Source organism: Hemitrygon akajei, chromosome 8 (genome assembly GCF_048418815.1).
Source record: "Hemitrygon akajei chromosome 8, sHemAka1.3, whole genome shotgun sequence".
NCBI classification, from domain to species: Eukaryota; Metazoa; Chordata; class Chondrichthyes; order Myliobatiformes; family Dasyatidae; genus Hemitrygon; species Hemitrygon akajei.
The window spans coordinates 18787770-18808770 of NC_133131.1; the positions used below are offsets into that span (position 1 = coordinate 18787770).

Sequence of the window (21001 nt, forward strand, 5' to 3'; positions counted from 1 at the left end):
TATCTGGGCATTGCTGCCAAGGCCATTTTTGTCCTTCCCTATTGCCCTTGAAAGAGATGGAGGTAAATTAGCACCTTGAACTGTTCAGTCTTTCTGGAGAAGGTACTGCTAGTTGCTATTAGGTGAAGGAGTTCTAAGATTTAAGCTCAGCAGCAGTGAAGGACAGGTGGCAAATTTCCAAGTCAGAGGATCGTTACAGAGTAACTTGAAGATAGTGGTGTTTTCACATTACTGCTGCCTCTATCTTTATTAATTAGAAATCACAGATTAGGGAGTTACTTTTGAAGTGACCCAAGAAAGTGCAGTTTGCAGATTGTGTGCACTACATGCACTGTGTGCCAGTGATTTGGAGTGTAAATTTTGAGTGGTGGATTGAGTGGACTTCTTTCTGAATGGTGTTGAGTTTCTTGAAAGCCAAATGGTAGAAGGCCTTGGGCTCCCCAGTGGTGAGTCATTCACTGCAAGGTACCCAGCCCTGGACCTACTCTTAGCCCTATATTAATGTGGCTGCTCCATTTGAATTTCTGATCAATGACTACCTCTAAGGTGTTGATAGTAAAGGTCTTTGCCACAAGGGTGGTTTGTTAGAGATGGTTATTACAAATTTAAAGATCAGCTTTATTTGTTACATGTGAAACATGTGTTTCACAATATTTGTTACATGTGTAACAAACATACATATACATACATGCCAAACATACAGTGTAATGTGTCATTTGCATCAAATCAAACTCTGTGTCCCCACAACTCACTAACCTTAACCATATGACTTCAGAATGTGAGAGGCAACCACAATGCCTGGAGGAAACCCATACGGTTACGGGGAGAATGTACAAGCTCCTTTATAGGCTGCTGTGAGAACTGAATGTGGATCTTACAGCTGGCACTGTAAAGTGATATACTAAGCACTACACTACTGTGCTGCCCCACATCTGCCTGGCACTTCTGTGGCACACATTATTTATTGGCCTATGCCTGAATGTTGTCTAATTTCTCCAGGCAGGCATGGGTTGCTTCATCTTTACCCTTTTCATTTTTTATGCTGTATTTATGTTTTCCTCAATATAAATAATTTACTTTAGTTCTCTATCCCAGACATTTGAGTGTCTTTCTGGATTTACAAAGCTGCATAAAGTGAAGATGATGAAGGAAAGTTTTGTTTTTTATTTTGTGCCTTCAGGTATTTGTATCATCGTATGAAGCTGCCACCAACTTGGTAATAGCTGTTGAGCTGGATAATAAATTGTTTGGCCTGCCGAGAGAACTGGTGGTAACAACAGCAGGTAGGAAATGGTGCAATGCTGCAGTATTATAAATTGCTTGCAGTAACATATCTATTTACTGATCTTGAAATCTGTCGAAATAAGCAATTTGTTCATTTAGCAGTGAGATAGAGAACATAGGAACAAGAATGGATCACAAAATACCTCAGACTTGCTCCATCATTCAGCAAGTTCATGGGTAATTGTACCTTTTATTCTATATTCACATCCCCAAATTCCTTCACTTTTTTGTCCAAGGATATATAGATCCTTATTCTTGACTGTACTCAACTGAGATTCCACAGTCCTGAGGGAAGAAATTTCTTTTCCCTTATCCTGAGACTGTGCCCTTTGTTCTAAACCCTCAAACTCTTCAAAATCCACCTTGTAAAGCCTCCTCACAATCTTATGTTTTAAGTTCATATCTCATTATTTTAAACTCCTACTTAGATTCAAAGAAGAGCCCACTCTTAAAGTCTAATAAACCTTTACACCTCACCTTAAGCATAAATATTTTAAAATAGCACTGACTTTGTTTGATCATGCATTACATAGTTATTTATAATTTGGCTTTTTAATTCCTGATTTTATCATGCATTCCCTTATAAGTTGACAAATTAGCAGAACAAATCTTTATCACAGAGATTTTGGAGCGTAAATGTAATGCAACTTGCGCAAGCTGTCCAACTGTCTTTCTGCGTAGGCGATCTGTTCATTTTTTATGTGTGAGAGGGGGGTGTTGTTGTTTTCTGTGAGGAAGGGGGTCAGGGGTTGATAATGTCACTTTTTTTACGAGGCACGCAGTTGAGGACTTAATGTTGTCATCACTTTTTTTGTGAGGAAGGGAGTGGGAGTTTGATGCTGTCATCACTTTTTTCGGCGAGCAGGGTGTTGGGGTGGATGTTGATGGCTTTACAACAACTCCATGGTTTTCCTGTATTTCATGGCTATCTGGAGAAGACATCAGAGTCGTCCATGCATATGTTGACAATAAAGTGAACCTTTGAAATGTTTCAGCTTAGTATTACATTAAAATGGTTGTAATTCAATGAATGCATAATCATTAATGATGGTCCATTTATACATGAACATTGCTTCTACTTGAATATCCACAGCAGTTAGTATTTATTACAAGTGAATGCGAATGACAGTCTGACATTTTATTATATTACACTACAAATTAAGAATGAAGTTAACCAAGGAAAATTTTTATTTCTACGTTTTAGGTGCAGCTCTGTCAGCAATAATTGTGACTGCCTGTATTGTTTGGTGTGTTTGCTCTTTCAAATCAAATCACCAGAAGGATGGCTTTCATCGTTTGAGGCAGCATCGAGATGAATATGAGGATGAGATCCGAATGATGTCAATGGGTTCAAAGAAATCTCTTCTCAGCAACGAGTTCCAAGATGAAACTGATAGTGATGAAGACACGCTGTATGTTAATAAACATTAATGTATCAAGCCAGCCCTGCTGGTCTGATAGTAATATTCATCTTTTTGCCAAGTAAAACCAACTAATGCGTCATTACCTTAAAAGAGGATATGCCTGATCTACTACACATGGCACTGGGTGGAAATCTTGAAGTGATTTCTCTGACATTCTTAGTTGTCCCTTTGGAAAAAGTAGATGCTACAAGATGATGCAAGTTTTTTTATTCATCTTCAGAATTGCACATACCTTGATATGACTGCTAGCTTGTTTAAAATGGTTGAAGGTCAGCCACACAAAGAATGTTGTTGCACCATATCTACCATCTGAGCCTCTGCCTACCATAACAATTTTAAACTGACAGCCAATAGTTAAAGGTGCGGTAGATTTTTTTCCTTTTATATATAAAATACAAGCGCATTAATGCACAATCTACTTTATAAACCTCCAACCATTCACAGTGACGTTTGGGGACTCCACTATATTTTGTACAAATAAATTTTTGAAAATAAAGGGGTGGGGACAAAGTGAAATTTTGCACTTTGCTGTAAAATTTATACAGGTTATACAGTACATGCTACTTTTAAACGCTGAGCATATTTTAATCTAAAGTGCACTGCAGCTTAATGCTGTGCATGAATGTTTTCAACAGTGTAAAGGAGGCAACATTCCTGTATGTGTTTGCCTTCTTTACCAATTGACGTTAATAGAATTTACGATTTGGATATTTACATTTTTGCTCCACTCTAATTGTATACGGTTCATTTGTAATTCACTCCCATCAAACTAACGTTGCTTATAGTAATGTAATTCATAACTGAATATAAGAAGACATCAACAATCAGTGGTCAGAAGTGCTTGCTATATTCTTTACATTTGTTTTTAGACTCTGTTTTTATCCAGAGAAAACACTTGAAAGCCAAACTTCTCCTCTTTCCTTTCTTCTACGATACATTCTCCTCTCCTTTCAATTTTCTCTCTAGCCCTTTACCATTCCTACTACCTGGCTTCACCTATTACCTTCTAGCTGTCCTCCTTCCCCTCCCCCTTCCTTTCGAGTCTGAAGAATGGTCTCATCTCAAAGTATTGACTGTTTATTCATTTCCATAGATCCTGCCTGATCTGAGTTCCTCCAGCATTTTGTGCATGTTGCAAACAACTGTTAAGTTGCACGTGTTAGATAAAGGGAAAGCAAATCAAATGAATCATTTCTGGAAATAGTGTCTTTAACATTGCTGTTGGATTGATTTCTTGATGCACACTGGATTATTTTACAATCAGAGCACCCTCATTTTCAATTATAACCTTTAATAGAGAAAATGGGCACTTAATTTTTGAAGGTGGCCTTTTAATATAAAAATACAATTATGATGTACTGTTTGAGTTGGGGAAATTGCTTAAGCTCAATCATGATGAAAGTGGTAACTGGAGAGCAAAATGAGAACTTGTGGTCCTGTTGTATGCTGTTTGAAGCATATTTTTTTCATAACTTTTATAATCTGAAATCTGGGTGTAAATTTTTAAAGTATAATGTAGAGGTTATTGAATTTTGGTGAAGGAATATAGAATAACGAACTCTGTACAGATGTGTGTGTACGTCTGTGTGAATGTTTTCAGTGTGTGTCACTGAATGTACGCCTGATTTGCCTAAATACAGTATATGATCACCGAAAATACAGCATTGCCAAAAACACCAGATTCATAGTTGTATATCAGTGAGTTCATGGGAAATGTTTTGCTGTACCTGATGTTTTCCAGCTCTGTTTTGGAAGAAGACTTCAAAATGTTGTCATTGTCATTAATTTGTACCGATTTTGCACAGGACTTTAGTCAATATTGTGAATTTGGTTATATACTGTGATGCCTTAAAATTTTCATATTGCATTCACTTTGTGGTAATGTCACTGGATATCAGTGAAAGGGTTTGGCATCAGAAAATAAATGCTTTATTGAGCATAATTTATGGCTGTTATGGTGGTATGTACAGCTAAATGGGCTGAATGGCCTAATTCTGCTCATATGTCTTATGTTCCTAATGGTCTTAACAATGGTGGTATTTAGATAAGCTTTTATGATGGGTATGTCAGAAGCAACCAGATGGAAACATTGTATTTAAGTAAGAAGCAAGCCTGATTTTGAATAGTTTCTTATTTCCTTTCTTTTTTATTTTGTATTCTCTAATCATTCTTATAGTGTGCTGAACATCAGTTGGGAAGTCTATCTCCAAAACTGAAATAACAAATAAAATATATTTTTGTCTTTAAAACTTGCCTATTCTGACTGGTTAGGGAACTGTGATCAGAGTTACTGCTTTACAGTGACTAAATACACCAAAGTACCACTGAATTTTAAATTTCTAGGGGATCAGTTTCTGCAGTTATATGCATATAATTTGTGCAAAACATGTATGCAGTTTGCTATGTCAAACTTTGCATCTTTTTCAGAATTTAAAGCGGAAAAGCTATTGCACAGGGGCAACTCCACTCTCTCTGCCTTGGAAGTCCGGGTCCAGTGCGACAAGTGGTTTACACAACTGGGGACTTCCTTGGTTACAGTGGATAACCTTGACGACTTCTGTGCTTCCTCATGCCCTTCACTATCCACAGAGTGTTGCAAAACCACCTTCCTGGCCTTTGGATCTTACTGTATGTCTCAACCCCAACCCCCGTCCTCCGGAGCTAACTTTGCTTGCAAGGACAGGCATGAGGCTATCTCACTGGGGTATGAGACCCTCCAGCCTCCCTCACCTGGTTTGACTCCACTGTCAAAGCGGTGTACTGGCTCTTGTCACTGTCGCATGCAAACAGCCACTTGGAGCCATTGGTGAAAGCTTTGAGTATCTTTGGTGCCCCAGACCGGACACGACAAGCCCCTTCACCAGCGGTGCGACCCCTCCCTGGACACCCCAGATAATGTATTTTAAATTACAAAATAGTATTTTGCAACTGGATGAAGAATCTGTGATTATTAAAGATATGAAAACAATTTGTTCAACTGACAAATGAAACTGGGGCCCAAACAGTTGATAATGTAGATTGTTGTTGGGTGCCTAAATCAGTTAATTGAACTTAAATCTTTCTAATTTGTGTGGAGAATAAAAAATGAAATTTATTGCTAAAGTAAACAATTACATTTTTTTCATGCATAGTGTTTTGTGGCAGAAGCTACCCTGAAGAAGATAATTACTACTATAAACCTTTAAAATGTATGCTTGGAGTGCAACTGGTATAATTTTAGGAAGGGAAGATCAGTTGGTTTATACAATTTGTTACTGCTGTCCATGCTTGTTCTCCAGGTTTATTTCATTCCTGTGTAATATACTACAAATGTCTAAAATGTTGAGATGTCTCACTGTTAATTCAGTGGGGCTTGAGAGTAGCTATCTTTTGAATGAAATGTTAATAGAGATCTCATCTGGGCCTCTGATGCAAACATAAAAGTTCTTTGAAGTAATGCAGCAAAATCAGCAGAAATGGCGCTGATGCCTTTGGTATTATTTAATGATTTAACGGTATTTTAGTGTCATCCCCATATTACTATATACTGATCAAACAGTCAAATTTGTGTAATGAGATTAACCTGTATGCTAGCATTATTAATCATTTGTGTTATTAATAATTTGGTTGCAATGTATTGTTAAGATCATGCACAAATTAGAATAAATCATACTTAAAATCTGGGCTAAATCACAGCACTGAAAACCATTTAGATCTACAAGTGCATGTTAAAATTAGCTAAAGAAACATGATTTCTTATCAATTGTTGTCAGATACTTATTTCTTTCATTCTGCATTTTCAACCAATGTTGAGAATTTTCAGGAACCCAAAGGGAAATTGGTTTATTATTGTCACATGTACAGGGGTATAGTGAAAACTTGTCTCGCATGTCATTCATAGAGGTCAATTTATTACAACAGGTCGTAACTGAGGTAGTACAAGATAAAACAAGACTGCAGAATAAAGTGTTATAGAGAATGCCTGCAGGTAGACAATGAGGTGCAAGGTGGAGTCAATTTTATCTTACTAGGGAACTGTCTAATAGTCTTATAACAGCAGGATAGAACCTGTCCTTGAGCCTTATGGTACATGGTTTCATGCTTTTGTATCTACTGCCTGATTTTGGGGGCGGCGAGAAGAGGTAAGTAGATATATGGGTAGGTGGAATCTTCGATTCAAACTGACTGGCGAGAAGCCTAGACAGGTGTCAATGTATGTAGCTGCGTCCACAACTTTCTCCAGTCTCTTCTGGAGCTGAACTGAGGGGAAAAAATGAAAGATCTGTCGGCTAGTAACTGGATCTAATAACAATCCAGACAATGGCGTTCTGAAATTCCAGAATTATATGCCCGAGTCTTTGAACAGTTTAAAAAATGTTGCAATGGCAATATTAACAGTATATTCATCAGCACATTCATCTGAGTCATTAATTCGGTTACTAACTTGGCCAAGTCTAACTATAGGACTAGAATTAACTATTGAAACCAGTTCTATGTACATGGGTCGCAGAAAAAAAAATCACAAGTCGTTGTCATCATTAGTGCAACAGTCTCACTGAGAATAAAGTATGTTTACACCTTCCAGCTAGTTATTTTACGCCCACTGTTTTATTCTGCCCTCTACCCTTTTCCTCTCCAGTCGTGAAGAAGGATGTCGGCCGGAAACGTAAACTGTTTGTTCATTTCCATAGATGCTGCCTGACCTGCTGAGTTCCTTCAGCATTTTGTGTGTGTTGCTCTGAATTCCCAGCATCTGCACAATCTCTCATTTATTTCCCTTGATTTTTATAACTACACAGCAAAGCTTAGAATGTCATATGCACATTTCTTATGCTTTGTGACAATAAGGATGCTATTTTGAAATGTTTTCCCAACTTTAACTGATTCATAATTTTTGTGTCGTTTCTTAAATGCTTCATTTATTTTAATCTGTCATACTTTAATAGCAAAACAACGAACACGCAAATAAACTACATTGCTTGTCTTTTTTCTTTAAAATGTTCATTTTTGATGTTACTAAATTAATTAATGATAATCTTTAATTTACCTTTAGCACGCGAGAGAGTTGTATCACTAATTTTATCACGGTGGGGGGAGGAGGACTAGCTAGAAAGGGACTTTACTCAGTGGGATTTTTGCTGCGCGAACAATGACGTATTTTACATCCGGCTTGTTGAAGCTTATACTAATTTGGGCGCACGCTCTAAAAAAGATTCGCCACCCTATAGACTGCAGCGAAGGAAAATAATAGTATTTTTATTGATGAAGATGCAAACCAAAGTACTGTCAAGTATTTTTTTAAAGTTCCAATGTGCTTTTAGAAAGTTTCTCAGAAGAAAGTCAAGCACTAAAGTTTGATTCTCTCATTGTTACATGATGCGAGCGTATTGTGTTTATTATTAAAATACAATTGTAATGCAAATAAGCAATAAAATTCAGATCAGGCACGTGCTCCCCGCAAATATGCACAGAGAACGTTCGAAGCGTTGGACAAATCAACCAGCATCGGTGGGCAGAGAAACGCACTGGACATTTCGGGATAGAAGAATAAAACACAAACGTGTTTTAAATTGCAGAGCGGAAATTGGAGGGTACTCGGAATGTTTATCCTGAATCAAGTAAAACCGTTTTAGACATCAGAATTTTAGATTTTAAAATTAGGACAATTGACAATCATTTAGGTGCACTGAAGAGCTATTACAACCTTAAAAATAGTTTTGAAATAAAGCAAATATTAATTGCAATGATAAAATCGACGAAGTTTTTCTTCTACAACTAAAACCATTTATGTCGGTGGAGAGGGAGGAACAAAAATAGTTGGTAAAAGATTATTGGTCTATTTTGCCCTTTAAATCTTATCGTGTCCACGGACAGTCTATACATGGCCCAGCCAAAACTGGACACATTTTTGTGCCTTGTTGTTGAACTCGGCAAGATCAGCAACGGTACAGGGTTCCTCTAGCGATGGGCATTGCAGGAGATGTTGCATAGTTTGTGGCTCAGTTCCACATTCACAAGTTGTATATCCCCATTTGCTGAGTGACACCTTTGAACGACCTACACCAGTCCTAAGTACTGTTCAGGCGCTTCCAGGTTACCCAGTTGCCATTAGCTCCTGGGGGAATTTCATCCGGTGGGATTTCCATCGTTGGGGGTTGTTTGAAACTGGCGAGCCAGTCTTTCCACAAGGCGATGCGGGCTTCAGATGGGGTTGATTGTAATGGAACAACACTGTTCATGAAGCTCTTCCTTGACTTTAGGTGGCTGGGTGTGGGTGTATGACCATGTAGAAGGCGCCTCTCATCTGATGTTTGACGGAGCCGTTCTTTCTTGTCGGCTACCCTCCTTATTTCAGGGGGAGCGACGATAAGAGGTGCTGTTTTTAGATAGATAGATAGATACTTTATTCATCCCCATGGGGAAATTCAACTTTTTTCCAATGTCCCATACACTTGTTGTAGCAAAACTAATTACATACAATACTTAACTCAGTAAAAAATATGATATGCATCTAAATCACTATCTCAAAAAGCATTAATAATAGCTTTTAAAAAGTTCTTAAGTCCTGGCGGTAGAATTGTAAAGCCTAATGGCATTGGGGGGTATTGACCTCTTCATCCTGTCTGAGGAGCATTGCATCGATAGTAACCTGTCGCTGAAACTGCTTCTCTGTCTCTGGATGGTGCTATGTAGAGGATGTTCAGAGTTATCCATAATTGACCGTAGCCTACTCAGCGCCCTTCGCTCAGAGCTTCAGCATCGCCGGTTCTATGTTGAGCTAGGCGGGAAGCGCAGCGTATTCGGAAGAATGGTCTTCCTCAGGGAAGTGTGCTTGCACCGCTGCTGTACAACATCTACACGAATGACCAACCTATAGATTCTGTCTTAGATGAATACTAAGAATTAAACCTTTTCTCCAAAACCAACATTTGTAGGCCATTCCAAAATGCATTATTATTTTCTGAATCGACCCCTCTGCCTGTAAGACGTACACTGTGGACACTAAAACAAGCGAGAAAACACTTAGCACGTCACTCTTAGCAAGTGCAGAGCGAATCAAGTTTAACCTCTCGGCCAGATGGCCCGAAAGTTTATATAAAATTGCATAACCATACATCAGTAAACCCTACACCATTTCCTGCAATGCTGGTAACCGGAACGTCAATGGTAGATCACCTGCTTCAGATTCGAGAGAAGCAGCCGAACTCCGCTCTCCAAAACCCCAACTACTTTACCGATGCGCATGCGCAAACATCAATTTCTGAGCGGTCCCTTTAAATATTTAGACTGTGCCATATTAGTCAGAGGGGATTGAAAGTAATCAACGTTTTTTATAGGAACAGACTGAATAACAAGAAGCAGAGAAAAAGAAAATATAACTAAATATTAAATATAATATCAGTGTGGTTGTTTTGCTCGAGTAGTTCTTTGAGTCTGCGTGGTTGATTGTTCTTTTTTGTTCTGGTCCTCCCCCCTCTCTCGGAAATGTAGATGATGAGGATCCAGGCGGGTGACGTTGGACAACAGAGATGGCGGCGGCGAGTAGCAACTACTGGGAGGGTAAGTGAGGGGCTGAGAGAGGTAAATGGGGACTGATCCTGACACCAGCGGCCGCGACTCTGTCCACACACCTGCCCCGCTGACCACTCCCCCGTCGCAGCCCGCCTCCCGGTGTAGCCGAGCAGACGGGAAAGGTGGACATGTCGCTGGCCTCGAACAGGGCCCGGTCCTGGGTGAGCGTGGCGGGAGCGAGCTCCGGGCTTGAAGGTGGGGACCTGCTCCTTTCCCGATCACTGTCTCTTCCGTCACCCTGCTCTCTGCCAGCAGCTGCTTCAGTGGCTGGAGCTAGAGAGAGGGACTTACATCGCCCTGTCACCCCATGTTAACCCCAGGGTCCACAATCTCTGGACTCGCCGCCACCCTGTAGGTAGACGTGTGACTTCTACAGTTAATTACACGTGAGAAGTTTGAATAGATCTGGACTGATGCTAAGCCGATAAAGAAACTATAAATGCTGGAGTAACAAACAATTTGTTAGAGCAAACGTCGACAATCCCTTTCCTCCCACAGATGCTACTCGACTCACGAGTTCCTCCAACAGACTGTTGGACTGATGTTAAGCATCTGCACTCCATCCTTAAAAATACAATTTTCTGACAGTTGTTTTGTATTCATTAAGCGTAATTGTTCATTTTCTGTTATTGGTTGTAAAAGAACAATGTTGTCAGTAAGATTTAGTTAACGAAACTTTCGTATTTATAGTATTAAAATTTTTGAGAAGTGTGATAAGGTTTTGTAGCCAAGGGATTGCAGATGAAGTGTTGCAAGACTGAAAACGGTGACTGTTAATTTGTGCCTAGTGAGATTACGTGAGTAGCGACGGGTCAGTGATCGAGTAATTTATTTGGCCCAGGGATCGATTTTGGCTGTAGGCAAGAGCTCCCCTGTACTCTTTTAGAATTTGTGACGTGAAGCTTTTGCACCTATCTAATAGCATCTGAATGAATGATGGCAGCCAGGATGATCTGTCTGAGATCGGAAGTAGGGCTTGAATTGTCTCAGTGTATTGTTGAAACACGACGTGTCAATTTTTTGTGCTACACTACAAAAGAATATATTAGCATTAAAGAGGAAATTGATAAGGATTTTGCCAGGGCTATAGTCATCATAAGAGGTAGGTAAAGTTCTGGTTGTTATTGGGGGGGGGGGGGGGAGGGAACAGACACAGATTTAATTGAGATGTATAAAATTGAGAAGCCCCTGGAGCAAACAAGGAGGACACTTTTTACTTGACAAATGTTTTCTTTAAGACCGGAACAGTTACTGGGGCATAGACCATTGACAGCAGCTCACCAGAGTCCTCTGTCCTGGTTCAGTCTTTCAAGTTATTCCCCAGATGTGGTCCATCTTTGAAGATGAGATCTTTGGAGCTTCTGTAGCCCTGTGTTTTATATGGAATGGAGTTGCTAGCCTCCTGCCCAACCCTTTTCCTTTCGTAGCTGGGGTTGCAACTGCTCATGGTGGAGTTAAGGGTTAAATCTAGATATGTCCCTTGTAATCAGAGGTGTTAAGCAAGTATATTTTCACACATAGATTAGTTGGGGTTTGAAGCTCAAATGGTGAAAGAGTGGTGGATACAGAAACTGGTTTCGTATCGTTCCTTGCGGTCTTATAATAGGGTAGGATGGATACTGTTGTAACCTGAAGAATCATGATCTGTGAGTCTGTGGAGCTGGGAAATAGGAGTATTGCTTCTCCTTTGGCAGTGTTGTGTTGGCTCCTTTTATACACATAGATCTGATTCTCAGGGAATTTTGGCATTTATCTTAAGAGCATTTCAGCTATTTTGTTTGCTTAGTTTTAAGCACTTTTGATATATTCATAAAAACTTTATCTCAGTGCACTAAAACACAATTCTCAATGTTTCATCAACTTTATTTGATCCACAAGAAAGAAGTTGGCCTATGATTCGCAATCACAGAGTAGTAATGAACAGGACCAATAGAAATTAAATTATAGGCCAGTTACTCTGACGTCAGTGGTTGGGAAAATGATGGAGTACGTTATTAAGGATGAGGTTTCAGAATACTTGAAGATGCATGATTAAGTAGGCCAAACTCACCATGGTTTCTTGAAAGAGAAATCTTGCCAGACAAATTTATTGGAATTCTTTGAGAAAATAACAGGCACTATATGTGAAGGTGAAGCTGATGAAGTTTAGTTGAATTTTCAGCAGGTGTTTGACACATGATACTTCTTAACAAGATAAGCACCCATGGTATTACAGGAAGGATACTAGCATGGATAGAAGATTGACTGGCAGGAGGCAAAGAATCGGAATAAAGAGAGTCTATTCTGGTTGGCTGCCGGTGACTAGTGATGTTCCACAGGGGTTAGTATTGGGGCCGCTTCTTTCCACAATATATGTCTACTATTTGGATGATGGAATTGATGGCTTTGTGTCCATTTTTACAAACAATACAAAGATAGGTGGTGGTAGGTAATGTTGAAGCAGGGAATCTGTAGATGGACACACAGATTGGGAAAATAGGTAAAGTATTGTCAGATGGAATGTTGTGTAGCTCAGACGATGGTCATACACTTCAGATGAAGGAATAAAGGCATAGACTATTTTCTAAATGGGAAGAAAATTCAAAAAACAGTGGTACAGAGGCACTTGTCAGTCATTGTACAGAATTCCCTAAAAGTTAGCTTGCAGGATGAGTCAATGATAAGGAAGGCAAATGGAATGTTAGCATTCATTTTGAGAAGTCTAGAATATAAAAGCAAGGATGTGCTGCTGAGGCTTTATAAGGCACTGGTCAAACCACATTTGGAGTATTGTGAGCAGTTTTGGATTCCTTATCTAAGAAAAGATGTGCTGGCATTGGAGAGGGTCCAGCGGAAGTTCATGCAAATGATTCTGGGAATCAAAGGGTTAATGGGTGAGGCGCATTTGATGGTTCTGGGCTTGTACTTGCTGGAATTTAGAAAAATGAGGGATCTCATTGAACTCTATCAATTATTGATAAGCATAGTTCAGTGGATGTGGAGAGATGGTTCCTATAGCGGGTGAGTCTGTGACCAGAGGGCACAGCCTCAGAATAGAGGAGTGTCTATCTAGAACAGATGAGGAATTTCTTCAGCCAGAGGGTGGTGAATCTGTGGAATTCATTGCCACGGAGGACTGTGAAGGTGAGGTCATTCAGTGTATTTAAAGCGGAGCTTGGTAGGTTCTTGATTAGTTGGGGAAGGCAGGAGAATGGAGGTGAAAGGGTTAATAATTTGGCTATGATAGAATGGCAGAGCAGATTCAATGGGCTGATTTGCCTAATTCTGCTCCTATGTCTTATGGTCTTATAATAGGGTAGGATGGATACTGTTGTCCTGGCTTTGCGACCGGAGGACTCATCAAAGTAGCAAGAAAGGAATAGTCAGCAATGAGCACTCTGAGTTGATGACAAACTAGAGAAAATCTGCAGATGCTGGAAAGCCAAACAACACACAAAATGCTGGAGGAATCAACAGGCCCGGCAGCATCTATGAGAAGAGTGCAGTGTATGTTTTGGGCCAAAATCTTTCAGCAGGACTGGAGAAAAAAGGATGAATCAGAGTAAGAAGGTGAGGGGAGAAGAGGAAGAACCATAAGCTGATAGGTGAAACGGGGGGGGGGGGGGGGGGTAGGGGGATGGGATGCTGAAGTAAAGACCTGGGAAGTTAAAGAGGTACAGAGCAGAAGGACAATTTTTTTTTTATTGGTTTTTTAATGCAATTTCTACAGCACTACAGATAAGAAAAAACCCCAAACCAAAATTAAAAAAATTAATACAGTGCAAAAATAAACATACAATAATAATACATAATACAAAAAAGATAATTGAGAAAGCACCCAAATTGAAGTCATGTAAAGTTAGTATCCTCCCCAAGCCCCACAACAAAAAAAACTCCAGACCAACCACAACACAATATAGAGAATATAAATCAGGACATTCAAACCCCCAAAACTGTAAATACAGGGCAAATCTGATAAGAGAGGACAGAAGGCCATGGAAGAAAGAAAAGGGGGAAGAGCACCAGAGGGAGGTGATAGGCAGGTAAAAAGATAAGGTGAGAGAGGGAAAGGGAGTGGTGAAGGAGAGGGACAGGGGGGCATTACAGTAAGTTTGAGAAATCGATGTTCATGCCATTTGGTTAGAGGCTACCCAGACAGAATATAAGGTGTTGCTCCTCCAACCTGAGTGTGGCCTCGTCGTGACAGTAGAGGAGGATATGGTCTGATATGTTCATCTAACTCTGAGTCTAGACAGCATTTTCCAAGCCCATGACCTCTACTAGTTAGAAAAACAATCACAGCAAAAGTCTGGGAAAACCGTCACCTGGAAGCTGCCCTCTTGATTTGGATATCTATTGTCCCTTCACTGTCACTGGGTCAAAATGCTGGAACTCTCTCCCTGAAAGCATAGAGGATATGCTCTGCTGAAGGGTCTTGGCCTGAAATGTCATCTATTCCCCACCATAGATGCTGCCTGACTTGCTGAGTTCCTCCAACGTTTTGTGTATGTTGCCCAAAATTTGCAGCATCTGCAGAATCTCTTGTGTTTGTATATACTCTCACTTCAAGGAATGCAGCATTTCCTTTCAGTTTGATTGATGCAGATACCCAGATGGTACCAGTAAATCACGGCAGGGTCATACAGGCTACGTACAAAACTTCTGAACATACCTCTTTTGAATTACTCTCACTGCAATCTGCAGCATGTAATTTCCTTTAAGCAACTTAATTTTGAACCGCTTAATGAACTATAGAATACATAACCTTCTGAAGAGCTCATTGGACTCAACTCTCAAGCAAGCAGGTACAGCATCTTTAAGCGAAGGTTCATCGCCATGGCTGGAAGTGAGGCAGGAGATGGGTGGACTCCAAACCAGGCCGAAACACAGAGGGATGAGGCCTCTTTTACCCAGGATCGTGTTAGCAAATATGCCTTTGCTGGAGAATAAGGGCAAGGGTGCTGTATCGTAGGAAAATGAGGAATATATTATGTTATGTGTTTTATCGAGATGTGGCTTACTCCGAGTATGCCAGATACAGCAATCATATCCAAAGGCTTCTCGATACATAGGATGGACTGGCTGCTGATTCAGAAAAGGCAAAAAGTGGAGGTGTGTGTTTCATGATAAACTCTCTGTGGTGCTCCACTGGGGTGGTTTTGTCCCTCTTATGTTCCAGACTTGAACACCTAATGATCAAAAGGTGACCATTCTATTTAAAAAGAGAGTTCTCCTCCATGATCCTGACGGCAGTGTACATACCACCAGTGGCTGACTATAATCAAGTGTTTGAGATACTACATGATGCCATCACCAAACAAGAAACAGTCCACCCTGGCACATTTCAAATCATAGTTGAGGATTTCAATCAGGTTTGTTTGAAGAAATCGCCAGCCATTTACCATCACCATATAACTTGTAGCACCAGAGGTCCCAACACACTTGACCACTGCTATACGAAGATAAGGAATGCCTACTATTCTCTGTCCACTCTGCATTTCAGGAAACCTGATCGTAAAGGCAGAGGCTAAAGAGCAAGGCTCTGGAGATAGGGACAACAAAGAGGTGGTCATGCGAGGCAGAGGAGCGCCTCCGAGATTGTTTTGAGTTGGTGGACTGGGCTATGTTCTAGGATTCATCTGTGGATCTGAATGAATACTCACACCATGTTTGTCACAGACTTTATGAAAACAGTCTCAGATGAGTGTGTCCCCACAAAATCATTCAGAGTCTTCCCCAACCAGAAGCCCTAGATGATCAATGAGATTCACAATCTGCTGGGAGCCAGATCAGAGACATTCAAGTCTGGCGACAAGGGAAGTTACAAGAGGTCCAGGTATGCTCTCTGGAAAGACACCATGGGCGAAAAGGCAGTTCCAGACTAAACTTGAATCAGTGAAGGACTCTCAACAGCTGAGGCAGGGCTTGAATGCTATCACCTCATACTTAATGAAATCAAGTGGCATAGGTGACAACAGGGCTTCGTTTTCATATGAGCTCAATGCCTTCTATGCTCGTTTTGACCGTCAAAACTTGGAGGAACCATCACAACTCCCACAGCTCCTGATGACCCTGTGATTTCCGTCTCTGAGGCTGATGTGAGAGCATCTTGCAGGAGGGTGAACCCACGGAAAGCATCCAGCCCAGATGGGGTACCTGGTTCAGCACTAAAGATGTGCTGATTAACTGGCTGGAATGGTCACTGAGATCTTTAACCTCTCACTTTGGCAGTCTGAGGTACCCACCTGCTTCAATTATACCGTTGCCTAAGAAGAACATTGTAACCTATCTTAATGTCTATCGACCAGTAGCACTTACATCCACAGTATTGAAGTGTTTTGAGAGATGGGTGATAAAACATTTCAACTTCTGCCTGCGAAGCGACTTGGATCTGCTCCAATTTGCCTACCAGCACAACAGATCCACAGCAGATGCCATTTCATTGGCTCTTCACTCAACCCTGGAACATATGGACAGAGGCATGAATACGTCAGGATGCTCTTTATTGACTACAGCTCAGTATACAATACTATCAAAACTAATCATTAAGCTTCAAGACCTTGGCCTCAATGGGCAAATCTCGATCTATCACAAAGCTCTGAAGACTTATCCAAAAAGACTACTGGCTTTAATAACTGTGAGGGGTGGTTCAAATAAGTGCTGAGCAAAGGGGGATGAATACTTTTGATTGCTGACTTCTTTGTTTTTAATTTTTTAGTCTTTCACTGTGTACAATTTTCCATGTTTCTGAACTCTACTGTGGGGGGAAAAAAGGAGCGTGTGATTCATAAAATTAAAATATTTCAGTTAAATTGATCAAAATCCCTGGTTGTAATACTCATTATGTAAACAAAAGGTTGGAGCTGAATTCTTTTACAAGGCACTGTATATTTAATCATTTCATTTATGCTATCTCTTTTTCCATTTATTTCTACATATAATAAGGCACTTGTATGTTATCATTGATGTGAATTCTAACCATTATGGTTAATACTGGAAGGGAAATTAAATGGGTTTGCTGGGTTTATGTATGTAACTACCAGATTTTGAGTATCATAGAGACTAGAGAGGGATTGATGGAAATTATAGACAGAAAGAACCTCACAACTCGATTGCTTGTATAATGGGGAGATGAGGGCTGACAAAAGAATAGACAGAAAGTGGATGCTTGGAGAAGAAATTAACTTCCCAGATGTGTTGACAAAGGGCACAATAAATAATCTATTGCAGGTATTGTTTACTGAGAAGAAACCAGGTTTGGGGAATAGACAGAAGTTTACCATTGTGCAGGCATGACGATAGTAAATGACATTTCCCACTGTTCCCTACAAGGAGTTTGTATTTCCTCCCCGTGACTGGGTTTCCTCCGGACACTCCAGTTTCTTTCCACGATCCAAAGATGTACTGGTTGGTAGGTTAATTAGTCATTATAAATCATCCCATGATTAGGCTAGAATTAAATCAAATATTGCTGGGCAGCGAGGATCGAAGGGTTGGAATGGCTTATTCCACGCTGTATCTCAATAAAATAAAAATTAAAAATGACAGTGAAGTTTAGGAAGTGGTTGTTAGCGTACATTCTACCATGGATCACCTATCTGAGAAAAAACAGTGAGATTTAGGACCAGCTATGGCCTGTAGCCTTGTTGACAAGAATAGGGTTCTTGAAATTACCTAGACTGAAGACTGTGGCCCAACTAATCTTAGGTTGAGCATTCAAGCATTTGAGAGCAAATTGCCATTTTCCATGATAGTAGTAAAGGCTGATAGAACCAGTCCAAGAAAATTTTGTGATTTCCAACATCAAACAGGAGAACAGAGGTAGAGACACAGGAAAGGTGATTAATAGGAAATGCAAGTACATCCTCCTAGGATGGTCATGTTATACACACCAAAGGGGATTAATAATGTTTTTCAACCATATCTAAGATTCCCAGTGAGAAAATAGCTTGGAAGAAAAAAGCTTGAAAATCTGTTTATTTTGGAACATCACAAGTTATACAGTTAATATGGTTAATTATGTAAGAAAAAATTGTCAATGTGTAAGACTAGATTGAACAGGCTGGATCATGCTGGCCATGACTAATATTTTGGAGTTGTGTAGACCTGCTGTAAGACCAGTCATGCTGTGAGACAGATGCCAGAACATCTGCCACTCTGCTCTTTTGCCATTATCCACATGGATGGCCAGTCCAAAGCCAACACTCCGAATGTAGAGCTCATGCTTACTGAACAGCTCCATCATACGGGGCTTCGCACCCTGAGTGCATGTTGGTTGAAACAAGATTTCTGTTCCCCTTTCAGTCAAAGTGAGAGCACTCATTCAATATTAACTTCTGGTACCCACCCAACCCCCTACCCAACATCTCTGGTGGGCGTATAACAAGTTAATATTGAAAGTGAAGCAGAATAGAAATCACTGTGATAGCCTTGCCATTCTGAGAAGTCTCCCCATTTTGAAGTACTTGGTTAGTCCTGTCGAAGGGTTTCAGCCAGAAATGTCAACTGTACTCTTTTCCATAGAAGCTGCCTGGCCTGCTGAGTTCCTCCAGCATTTTGTGTGTATTACCTGATTATCAAATTGGTTCTAATTCGGTGGGAGAGGGAAAGAGCAAAGGAAAGAAATCTTAACTTTTTCAAGTCTTCATCAATCTGTCTATAGATAGGCCCTTTGAAGATTTGTCTCATAAGCCACTGTAGGGCTCACAGATGGGTTAATTCTTACTTAGTTTCTGTAAGAGACCATCCTCCCAGCAAGAAATTGCTAAGATGACATGATGGACACTTGCCTCCCCTCCATCGAGAACATAAGCCTCAAGAAGATGGCATCCATCATAAAGGACCTTTACCATCCAGACATGCTACCATCGAGGAGAAGGTACAGGAGTCTGGAGACACACACTTACTGTTTTAGGAATAGGTTCTTCCCCTCCACCGTCAGATCTCTGAATGGACAATGAACGCTATCTCACTCTTTGCTCTCTATTGACACTGTTTATTTATTTTCTCATATTTCTTATTTTAACTTATAGTAGTTTTTATGTATTGGACTCCACTGCTGCCGCAGAACAGTAAATTTCATGACGTCTGTGATGTTAAACTTGATACTAATTCTGATGTCCATAGAGCACTAAATGTCTCCCCAGAACAATAATACTACTTTAATTTTCCAACGACTGACTTGCTGAGCATGCACCTTTGCTAAATTGTCATCTCAGGAGGCCAAAAGTTATGTTTTATTTTTCCGTTTACATCCTGTGGATTGCTTTTGAATATGCAGTGGTATTTCACAGGAATATTGAGATCTATTGTTAATTATATCAGTATGATGTGCAGTTTTCATTAGGCTGAATTAATTTTTAAATGGTCAGTGCCCCTCAAGTTGTCAAAACTTGTGCTTTTTCTCCTCCCAAGGCCACCATATCTTTTGCCAGTTGTACTTAGTGCTAATTAAAACAGATAGCAAGTGTTATGGGTTGTTGAGTGGAACACTGTGTTGCAGTACAAGGATATTGCATGTACACTCAGTAGCCGGTATTAGAAGTATTAGGTACTTCTTGTACCTGATAAAGTGGCCACTGAGAGCATGTTTGTGGTCTTCTGCTGCTGTAGGTTTGATATGTTGAGTGTTCAGAGATTCTCTGCACACGACTGTTGTAAAGCATGGTTATTGAGTTACTGTCGCCTTCCTGTCAGCTTGAGCCAGTCTGGCCATTGTTACAATCCATCAACAATAAATATATGATTGAGACAGTTTTTTATAACAAACAAAACATTTATTAAACACTGCTTAAAAAAAACCCAAAAGTAAACAAACGACTAACTTAACCGGAAGTCAGCTGCTGTGTGGCAGCTTGAACAGTTCTTAAAGCGAGAATGCAAAAACAGTTCTTAAAGCGAGAATGCAGAAACAGTTCTTAGAAGCAGTAATGCGAAAGTCCAAAATTTACAGTCGCTTGGGAGAGACTTTCCTTGAAATAATTTAAGTTCTCCTTTGTGGCGTTACTGCTGATCCCAGTCGAAGTATGCTTGGATCAAAGGATTTACGATGAAGAAAATGAAACCTCTTAAAGGCACTGACCTTTCCTTGGCGAAACTCTGCATCCAACTCTTTCTGCCCCCTTTAGCAGGAGCTATCTCGGCTTGCAGGTTACTAATTCCTTGTACGAAGATTAAATAAGGAACCATCAACACCATCAACACCAACTTTCCCGATCCTTCGGGATTTCCGAACTTCGATGAATCTTCACTCTCCACTGCTGAACTGGCAGTATTGTAGCAAAACTGCCGGCAATAACCTTTGAGACTTAAGACAGAAAGTAAAACTCCACTTTTAAAAGAAACTGCATCATAACATCGAAATATGCAGCAAAACGGGAGTGTCTGGCAAATTCAACCATGAACTGCCCCCACAAGGAGGGGTCCTCCGTTTATACCCTATTGAAAAAGAACTATCACATGATCTCTCACTGTTGGGAAAATGACGTCACTCCACCATCACAAGACCATTACCTCATGTCCAGCATAGCTACAATTACATCGTGGTCACGTGACAGGTACAAGATACCCACGGGTACGTAACACCATTCTCCTCAGACCTCTCCCATAAACAAGGTACTTTCTCCCACAGAACCGCCACTCACGGGATGCTTTGTTTTTGTTTTTCACACCATTCTCTGAAAACTCTGGAGACTGTTGTGCATGAAAATCCTAGGAGATCAGCAGTTTCTGAGATACACAAACCACCCTTTCTGGCACCAGCA

The 21001-nt window shown here is 40.3% G+C and overlaps 2 protein-coding genes across 3 annotated transcripts in view; both read left to right on the top strand.

Annotated features, from left to right (window-relative positions):
• LOC140731693 (carboxypeptidase D-like) overlaps positions 1–4957 on the top strand; it is a 67691-nt gene extending 62734 nt beyond the window's left edge. The window contains exons 20-21 of the mRNA XM_073053376.1: positions 1181–1283; positions 2489–4957. Coding sequence (XP_072909477.1) covers positions 1181–1283; positions 2489–2715 — 330 coding nt within the window. The 3' untranslated portion in view covers positions 2716–4957. The remainder of the gene's footprint in view (positions 1–1180; positions 1284–2488) is intronic.
• Positions 4958–10181: 5224 nt separating this feature from the next.
• gosr1 (golgi SNAP receptor complex member 1) overlaps positions 10182–21001 on the top strand; it is a 107244-nt gene continuing 96424 nt past the window's right edge. For both annotated transcript variants that reach the window (XM_073053377.1, XM_073053379.1), the window contains exon 1: positions 10182–10247. In XM_073053377.1, coding sequence (XP_072909478.1) covers positions 10217–10247 — 31 coding nt within the window. In that variant the 5' untranslated portion in view covers positions 10182–10216. The remainder of the gene's footprint in view (positions 10248–21001) is intronic.